General features: G+C 36.4%; 1 protein-coding gene across 2 annotated transcripts in view; it reads right to left on the bottom strand.

Annotated features, from left to right (window-relative positions):
- LOC110461337 (beta-adrenergic receptor kinase 2-like) overlaps positions 1-10400 on the bottom strand; it is a 119116-nt gene that overhangs the window by 19514 nt on the left and 89202 nt on the right. For both annotated transcript variants that reach the window (XM_021514774.1, XM_021514775.1), the window contains exons 6-7: positions 8270-8331; positions 5647-5698 (exon numbers count right to left, since the gene is read on the bottom strand). In XM_021514774.1, the coding sequence (XP_021370449.1) occupies positions 5647-5698; positions 8270-8331 (114 nt within the window). The remainder of the gene's footprint in view (positions 1-5646; positions 5699-8269; positions 8332-10400) is intronic.

Here is a 10400-nt window from a genome sequence, read left to right as displayed (position 1 = left end):
GCAGGCCTTTGAATATAAACCAACTGCCTCCTAGGTAAAAAGTCCTTTCAGTTTCAACAACATTGTCCTGATTAAAAAGACCTGCTATATGAACCAATACTGTCTAGGGTAAAAAGTCCTGCCATATGATCCAACAGTGTCCTGGGTAAAAAGTCTTGCTATATGAACCAACAGTGTCCTGGGTACAAAGGCCTGCTATATGAACCAACAGAGTCAGGAGTAAAAGACCTGCTATATGAACCAACAGAGTCAGGAGTAAAAGACTTGCCATATGAACCAACAGTGTCAGGAGTATAAGACTTGCCATATGAACCCACAGTGTCAAGAGTAAAAGCCCTGCTATATGACCCAACAGCGTCGAGAGTAAAAGACCTGCTATATGAACCAACAGCGTCAGGAGTAAAAGGCCTGCCATATGAACCAACAGTGCCAAGATGAAAAGACCTGCCATATGAACCAACAGTATCAAGAGTAAAAGACTTGCCATATGAACCAACTGTGTCAAGAGTAAAAGACTTACTATATGAACGAACAGTGTCAGGAGTATAAGCCTTGCCATATGAACCAACATTGTCAAGAGTAAAAGACCTGATATATGAACAAACAGTGTCAGGAGCAAAAGACTTACTATATGAACCAACAGAGTCAAGAGTAAAAGACCTGCCATATGAACCAACAGTATCAAGAGTAAAAGACTTGCCATATGAACCCACAGTGTCAGGAGTATAAGTCTTGCCATATGAACCAACAGAGTCAGGAGTAAAAGACTTGCTATATGAACCAACAGAGTCATGAGTATAAGACTTGCCATATGAACCAACAGTGTCAAGAGTAAAAGACCTGCTATATGAACAAACAGTGTCAGGAGTAAAAGACTTACTATATGAACCAACAGTGTCAGGAGTATAAGACTTGCCATATGAACCAACAGTGTCAAGAGTAAAAGACTTGCTATATGAACCAACAGTGTTAGGAGTAAAAGACTTGCTATATGAACCAACAGTGTCAGGAGTAAAAGACCTGCTATATGAACCAACAGTGTCAGGAGTAAAAGACTTGCTATATGAACCAACAGTGTCATGAGTAAAAAAAAAAGGCCATATGAACCAACAGTGTCAGGAGAAAAAGCCCTGCCGTATGAACCAACAGTGTCAGGAGTAAAAGCCCTGCCATATGAACCACCAGTGTCAGGAGTAAAAGCCCTGCAATATGAACCAACAGTGTCAGGAGTAAAAGCCCTGCCATATGAACCACCAGTGTCAGGAGTAAAAGCCCTGCAATATGAACCAACAGTGTCAGGAGTAAAATACCTGCTATATGAACCAACAGTGTCATGAGTAAAAAAAAAAGGACATATGAACCAACAGTGTCAGGAGTAAAAGCCCTGCCGTATGAACCAACAGTGTCAGGAGTAAAATACCTGCTATATGAACCAACAGTGTCATGAGTAAAAAAAAAGGCCATATGACCCAACAGTGTCAGGAGTAAAAGCCCTGCCGTATGAACCAACAGTGTCAGGAGTAAAATACCTGCTATATGAACCAACAGTGTCATGAGCAAAAAAAAAAGGCCATATGAACCAACAGTGTAGGGGGTAAAAGACCTGCCATATGAACCAACATTATCAAGAGTTAAAGACCTGCCATATGAACCAACAGTGTCAGGATTAAAAGACCTGCCATATGAACCAACAGTGTCAAGAGTAAAAGACCTGCTATATGAACCAACAGTTTCATGAGTAAAAAAAAAAGGCCATATGACCAAACAGTGTCAGGAGTAAAAGCCCTGCCATATGAACCAACAGTGTCAGGAGAAAAAGACTTGTTTTATGAACGAACAGTGTCAGGAGTAAAAGACCTGCCATATGAACCAACAGTGTCAGGAGAAAAAGACCTGCCGTATGAACCAACAGTGTCAGGAGTAAAATACCTGCTATATGAACCAACAGTGTCATGAGTTAAAGACTTGCCATATGAAGCAATAGTGTCAGGAGGAAAAGACTTGCCACATGAACCAACAGTGTCAGGAGCTAAAGACTTGCTATATGAACCAACAGTGTGAGGATTAAAAGACCTGCCATATGAACCAACAGTGTCAGGAGTAAAAGATTTGCTATATGAACCAACAGTGTCAGGAGTTAAAGACTTGCCATATGAACCAACAGTGTCAGGAGTTAAAGACTTGCCATATGAAGCAATAGTGTCAGGAGTAAAAGACTTGCCACATGAACCAACAGTGTCAGGAGTTAAAGACTTGCTATATGAACCAACAGTGTCAGGAGTTAAAGACTTGCTATATGAACCAACAGTGTCAGGAGTAAATGCTATATGAACCAAAATTGTCCTGGGAAAACAGAACCTGCTATATACTATGAAACATTCCCCTACAAAATGCAGTCACTACAGAATGATGTCATCAATGCAATAATATTATTAGAGAATGGAATCCTGACTCTTTAACTCTATGAAGGAAGAGCCTCAATCAATTCTTTCAATCTGAAGTAGCAGCTGCATTAAAATTTAATTGTTTGAGAAAATTCTTAAAAAAAGCTACATACACAGAAAGACACATCTGTTCGCTAGGCATATTGCACCATATTCGTCCTCTACAGAATACAATTAAAGCAAATCAAGTTCTCCGAGAAAATTTTAATCAATAAATTTCAGAAATATGAGAAGATACATTGGATGTTATGTCAAGAAGGAATCAGTTACGCTTAGTTAACAACTGCAGGGAATGGTTCATACAAGGAAGAGTTCATATATGAATGAATTGGTTAAAAAAAGGAATGGTTCATACATCAATGAACCAGGAAACAGTTCATGTACAGAACAAATAATATAAAAACGATTCATGCATAGAAAAATAAATATTGATAAAAAATGGGTCACAAAAGAAACAGTTCATACATCAATAAAGCAGGAACAGTTAATACAGGCAACTGTTCATACATCAATGAACCTATGAACAATTAATACAGAGAACTCTTCATACAAGGGACAGTTTTTACATCAATGAACCAGAAAACAGTTTATATGGGTATAAATCAATGAGCTTTCTTCACAGTTATAATGCATGAACAATTCATACAGGGAAGGGTTCACACATCAATGAACCAGGGAACAGCGAATGGATGGAACAATTCATACAGAGAACGGTTCACACATCAATGAACCAGAGAACAGTTCATGCAGGAAACATTTCATACAGGGAATGGTTCCTACGAAGAACAATTGATGCATCAGATATTATTGATCATGTATCACAATGAAGACCTGCAGGGAGTAGTTTCTGATACATCAAACATTACAGGTCATTTATCATTTTGGCATTTCTGCAACTACCCTAAGGAGTTCGGTGAAATAAATCACACAATCTGTCTGTTGGACACAACATGCATCCTTCACAAGCATGCTTCAAAGTCAATAGACTTCCTGGCCAGGGGATCAGAAACTTAAACATTATCAAAGGAAAGAATTTTTAAATATTTAAACTAAATGTACATGCAGAAATGGATAAAGCCATACATGACAATCATCAGTAAATATATTTTATAAAGAGGGGTGGGCTTATCAGTGGGCATGGACTTAGAAACAAAATGATAGTCTCTTTTTCCAGCAATTTTTTGTGAACATGTTCTCAGTGTAAGTTCTTCTCTATGGAACTGTCAGATGAACAAATCAGACATTCAACTTAGAGTCCTTAATACGATGCTATAAATCAGAACCTGTGTAATTAAGAAACCTGTATAAACAAGGCCAGCCAGTTGGTCTATCTGTGAACACTTTATAAACTGAACCTGTGTAATCTAGAAACCTGTATAAGACCTTACACTAGGTCACACTGTATGTACTTTTGTTAGTTTAACCTGTGTAATTAAGACACTTGTCCTTTCTGAACAGAACCATTAGTTCCAGTGCTATTTGACTTGTACATGTCTTTAATGTCAGTCATTAAGGTATTATGAAAAAGAAACTTCGTTTTTTTTGGTGTTTTTTTTTTTCATAATAAAAAAAACTAGCTGGTAACAAAGATTCCGATATTTGTAGGATTATTTTATCATCTGAAGTGCTGGATTGCAGATTAGCCCCTGTCAAGGTCAAGCATTGAACATAGATAAATACACTACAAGGCCAGATTTTCCATCGCTGGACAGGTTGCTCACTGTGACAGACACAGCTTAAGGAAACTCTCAACGACCATGACGCTGGGAGTCATGACCTCAGATATAAAACCAAACGAGGAAACAGACTCGAACAAACAAACTGTATCAATTACTGGTAGGTGAGCACAAATACACTACTGGGTGTATTATCTATATGCTAAATACAGATTCCTTAATTTATATTACAACCTGTTTCTTTAGGAATTTTGCAGAGTCGTGACTCAGATATAAAATAACTAGAGGAGACTCCGACAAACAAACAAACAATTGTATATACTACTGCGTGTATTATCTATATACTAAAGACAGATTTTTAATTTACATTACAACTTGCTTTCTTTATGAATTTTTAAACAAGAACATTTTTGCTTTCATGACGATTGATAAACTGTTTCACCTTGGATAACCAATCAGAATTGAAGAAAGTGACTAGTGTTTTCCGATAAGAATCACTACATCATTTTCCTGTTAGAGTAATGCATCCACTTACAGTAGGATAGTTCATAAAGAAGTCTGCAGACCTGCACGTTTATCTTGTTTAGTGTCCTATTACCAGCCAAGGTCAAACAAGGACATACAGATCAAAAGAGAACACGAAAACTTGTAACTTAATTAACTCATTCACACCTTAAGACACATTTTAACTCTTCCAATTCAATGGTTGGAATAGTCAAATCTGCTCAAGTGACCACCCTTATTAAGCGACCATTTTGATATAGTTCATTATGAAACTTAAGGAGTGAATGTGTTATTTCATCATTCAAGGAGCATGTTCATCATCAAATCAGATCGAAAACTAGAAATATTTTTGTAAAACATACATATTCGCCTGCTCCCACTTCGATGAAAGAATGCAAAATTAAACCATCCAGTCGTAATCAGAGAATTGGAGTAAAGCCCAGGCCATAGTGACCTTCATCTTTAATATTGGTAGAGAAACTCCTTAAGACGTAGTATTACATTAAGTCTAATGACTGCTGGACTTCTTGCATAAGAGTAATGGATTTAAACACAAAACCAAGCCAAGACAATTGACGTATACACAAGGAAGGAAAAGGCAAATAATGAACGCCCCACTCCACGTCATTACAAGTCAATAATTTCTTCAAAGAAACTACTTGTACAAATTGACCAATCTTTTGTATCAGCAAAACTGAACTTGTGAGTACAACTATTTTATGCATGCAATAGTAAATCTGCTAATTTGTTTTTTTATTTCAAAAATTTTACGTTTTTTTTTCCACTATCTCAATTGCTCTTCTGCAATTACAGGTTTGTCATCGTGTAAAATACCTTTTTGCTTACAGATGATTTTTATGTTGTAACATTCTTATTAAATAGTCAATATTAAATTATTCACATTTCAAAACCAAGATCATTCCAATAGCATGTTATACTGTACATTTCAACACCAATACCTTTAAGGACCTGTACATTAATTTTTTCTAATCAGGACAAAACCTTGTGAAAATAACACTCACCTGTATATTAAGTTCTAGATTTTTCCATTGACAAAATCTTGTGTACTTTTCACTGAAAAAATGAAATGAATACGTATTCAACAGCATTATAACCTTACATGTAGGTTATTAGATTCCTCTATGCTTTACTTAATACCTACAACACTGTGTATGCCAAGCTTTAGTTTCCTATTTTCAAAGAAATATGTGGGTGGAAAAAATGTATCAAAATGGGTTGATTTCAATGTCAAAAGCTGCCACAGATATCATATAAATAAAACTGACATAAAAAAACTGCAGGCATAAAGACATTTTAAAACATCTACTGTACCTGGCCCTGTATTAATGAAACCGTTCTCATGCTCAAGCGTGAGTTCCATGCTCAAACAACTTCCTTGCGCCTAAGCTTAAATCATGTGACATTGTCAAAAGAACAAATGTAATAGGTTTTGAGTCTCGCCAATATTCTTGAAAATCATTGGCTAAATCAATTTTTATTTATATATCACCGGAACAAGGAATTCAGCTTGGGAGCACAGAAGTTGAGTTTGAGCGCGAGTACATTTTCATGAATACGAGCCCTGGTACCTTTCAGGTATAGGTGATGCCAATGTTGAAAAACAGGTTTTTTCTATGGCATTCCTCAATAATCAGTGTTGCTAGGTACATAAAACAGTTTTTGAAACTTAATCTCAAACAATAGAGAACTCTGATCTTGTGCTTAGATATAATACCATTGTTTAATTACTGTAAGCACATACCTAACAAAATTGATGGAGACACAAAATACACGAATGAAAAGATAACAAAAAACTTTTTTCTCTCTTGTTTTCGCGAGATTAAACAATTCGACTACAAATTAAGTTTGACCGTAAGGAACGGGAAATCAAAAACCAGTGAAGGGAAATCGGTACAGATAACATATATTTTCAGAAGTAAAAACCTCTTAAAAATTATAATCACGGAATGCAAACAGACGTTTTGTGTATCATCCAACAACTTTTATGCCTACAAAAACAAAACAGAGAATCACTTACAATCTGACAGCTTTGTAAAAACTATCTAATATAGTTAGTGTAGATCTAGAACATTACATAATTCTGTCAAATTAACACCAAGGTGAACGAATCACTCACTGCAGATTATCTTAACGAGAAAGAGCCTCCCGCAGGTGCAGCTTATACCCACAAAAATCCCCAAAGAAACATTTATTATTGATACATCAACGATTGTCATGAGGAGGAGGCTGTGCTTTAAAAAGTTAGAAAGGGGTAGAAGACGCGGAGGGCCTATTCATTTGAGGTGGGGTTCATCAAAGGTCAAGGTCAGTGTTACCGATTCAAAATTCAAGATCAGGAAAATATTTTGGGACGAGCAGAATCTGTTTACTTTTACAGCTAAACGTATGATGGGATCAGAATTTTTACTTCAAGGAATGCATTAGTTTGTTTTAACAGAGCTTAAGGTAACAAAATTTGAGTGTAGTTGTGATGTCTGAACAGGTGCCAACATTTCATTGGATGATAGGTTCTAAATTATTTAGGTTCCAGTAACACTGTCCTTGACCTTTGATGAACCACATCACAAACAAATAGGCCCACCGGGTCTTCTACCACTTTAGGACAACTCAAATACTAAGCTTTAAGCAATCATTTCTCCTGAAATTGAGATCCTTGAAGGACATCGTTATTTGAGTAACAGTGACCTTGACCTATGACAAACCATGCACTGGAAATTGATAGGATTTTTTCCTTTTTCTTTAGAGTAACTAGAAGTTACCAAAGTAACTTCCGGAGGACGTTGTATCTGCTCCAAATATCAACACTTTCATGAACAGAATAGATAAACTTTGGCAGAATGAAGAGCTTTATTATAACTATAGGGCAAATGTAATAAACAATGAACTTTAAAGTTATATTATACAATTATTTGATTTTTGAGTCCAGTGTAGAGGAACTCTATCGGCTCCTATATTTGAAACTAACTTTAACTTAATTAAAATGAATAATGCAACAAGTCTGAACTTTGTGCAGTCATCAATTATGTGAAGTTTCATCTCTATCAGCAGCGACTTCAACTTTTACTGGACAGTGTCCAAAACCGTTAAGGCTGCTCCTCTTTGCCCTCCTACACAGTTTACCAAGTGTGAGTATATAAGCATGAGAAATCCAAGGTGACCTATAATAGTGGCTTACAATAACATAGGACACCAGATCAAATATGCAGGGAAATTCCTTTGGACACTTGACTTTTGCAAACAGCATGCTGTGCATCTCCCGGATACTTCACATTTTGATTGACTCAAGGTGACTATTGCGTTTTATCTCAGTAAACATAACAATCTTACCCCTTTCACCACTGTAGACCATAATGGACTCATCCATATCAATGCATGGTAGAGTCTACTCAAGTAACATAGGGATGAAAGGGTTAAGTTTATGTGAAGTTTTTTTCTTTGGTAGTTATAACAACTTTGACACAACAGGGTTCTATTGTCTGGTCAGAATGATTTTTCCATCGCAACAACAGCTAAGATCGTACGATGACGATGTCTGTCTGGGGGTGCCTAGGGCAACTGTGAGTGAGGGAGGAAAGAGCTCTCATGTATATAGATGGAGCTCAAATGCTTGATATAATTACTCACCTTTCTAAAAACTTCTCAAATATATGATATCTTAAGGAATTACATATTTCTTCTATGTAGGGCTGAAAGTTAAAGAAAAATCAATATTATATGAAATATTTAATAAACACAATCAATTTATTCAATTGATAGTCTAATACAATTATGAAACGAAAATGTAATGAAAATTTTGCCTGAGATATACTTTTTACAGATCTCTTTTAAAACAGCTACGCTATTTGCTGTGGTCTGAATTTCATGACAATTGGGAAAAGACGTCATCTCGTTTATTTAAAGCATTTTAAAAGTCATAAATGTGTCAGTTTGAAGATTTTTTATTTAAAAAGACATACGTCAGTAGACAGTAAATTGTTAAGTGCAATATTATTGATTTTTTTCTGCGGCAAGTTACGCCAATTGAACCAGTTTATGTTCATTTGTCCCTAAAACATTCCCGAAAAAAGAATTACCAGAAGGCTATATGATTGTGTTATCTCTCCTAGTTTAACACCTCAACAAAGAAAACCTTTCAAAACATTTTAATATATTGTTCAGTCAACCATGACACCAAAGAAATCATACCAGTTGATCAAGCATAAACAAACATTTTATTTACCCTATATTTTCTAAATAACACCCCGGGGGGAGCAGGAACTATTATCAAAAGGGGAGATAACTCAGATGACTTGGAGCTGGTTACAAATACATATACATGAATTCTTTTCATCCTTAACCCTCTCACCACTGTTGATCACAATGGACTGATCCTGATCAATGCGTGGTAGAGTCCACTTAAGTTTCATAGGGATGAAAGGGTTAACAATGCTCTTGGGTGTTTACAACAGTGATACAACTCAAATAACCTACATAAATAAACACTTCCTTTCATAAACAGTTTGTATTAATACAATTCATAACTTTTGACACATTCAGTAAATTGCGCTTTTAAGGAATGATTGTGCGACACCCAAAGTACCTAACGGCAATATTTGGATGTGTTATTTATAGCAATAACCATAGCAGTAAACACAATCATTAGAAGTCTCGTGAAATAGAATATTTCTGTGTCTTAACTACTAACACTTATATTTTTCTCTATTAATGAACCCTTGTTTAAAGATCCCTGTCCCATGGTAGTGGTGTTCCCTATAAACAGTTACCTCCCCTTAATTTCCTACTGGATATTACTGTAGCTGCACAGCTATGCGAGGACACTTTGGTTGACCAGGTCACTCAGTTGGTTAGAGTGGAAGTATAACAACCTAAAGTGTAGGGTTAAAATTCTTGTCTAGTCCCACATTTGGTTTGGTTTGTTTGTGTTTTACGTCCTATTTACAGCTATAGTCATTCAGAATGTGCCAAATTTTGGTGGTGGATGAAAGCCAGAGTTCCCGGATAAAAAGCACCAACCTACGGCCAGTACCTAGTGACTGCCCCACGTAGGTCTAGAACCACGACCAAGTGGTGGAGGGCTAGTGGAAGCAGAATGTCAGATGCCTTAACCACTTGGCCACCGCAGCCCCTTTAGTCCCACATAACTTTTACACCAGAACAATGTTTGTGATTATATTTTGTTTATATTGTCTTTATTGTTTTTCATAAAAAAGTCCCGCAGGGTATAGCTCTCTTTTCAGTGATAATCTATCCAAGCTTCAGTCATGCTAGAAACAACAATTACAATGCATAGTGACAGGTTTTGGCCGTGGTACGGGGATCCCTAAACAATTTAACACATCCAGTCAGATTCCAGCTTCAAGAACATATTTTTTCTACAGAAAAGCATTACTGGAGTTTAAGAGAAAGTCTTAGTAAATCTTTCCTGTGCAAAAACTGAAGCTAAGAAATTTTCAGTTGAAGAATATTTGTGAAACTCTGGCAAGAATGTTTGTATTGTTTGTTTCAGTCCAATGACAAAATGCATATGGCAAACCATTGTAGCTAGAGAACAGAATTATTTTAGGGGTAAAGACCCTGCGCTAACCTGTAAACTGGACTTTAACCATTGCAGCTAGAGAACAGAATTATTTTAGGGGTAAAGACCCTGTGCTAACCTGTATACTGGACTTTAACCATTGCAGCTAGAGAACAGAATTATTTTAGGGGTAAAGACCCTGTGCTAACCTGTATACTGGACTTGGTATTTCACCTGTAA

This window comes from Mizuhopecten yessoensis, unplaced genomic scaffold (assembly GCF_002113885.1).
Source record: "Mizuhopecten yessoensis strain PY_sf001 unplaced genomic scaffold, ASM211388v2 scaffold10603, whole genome shotgun sequence".
NCBI lineage: Eukaryota > Metazoa > Mollusca > Bivalvia > Pectinida > Pectinidae > Mizuhopecten > Mizuhopecten yessoensis.
This window is presented reverse-complemented; position numbering and strand designations above follow the sequence as displayed.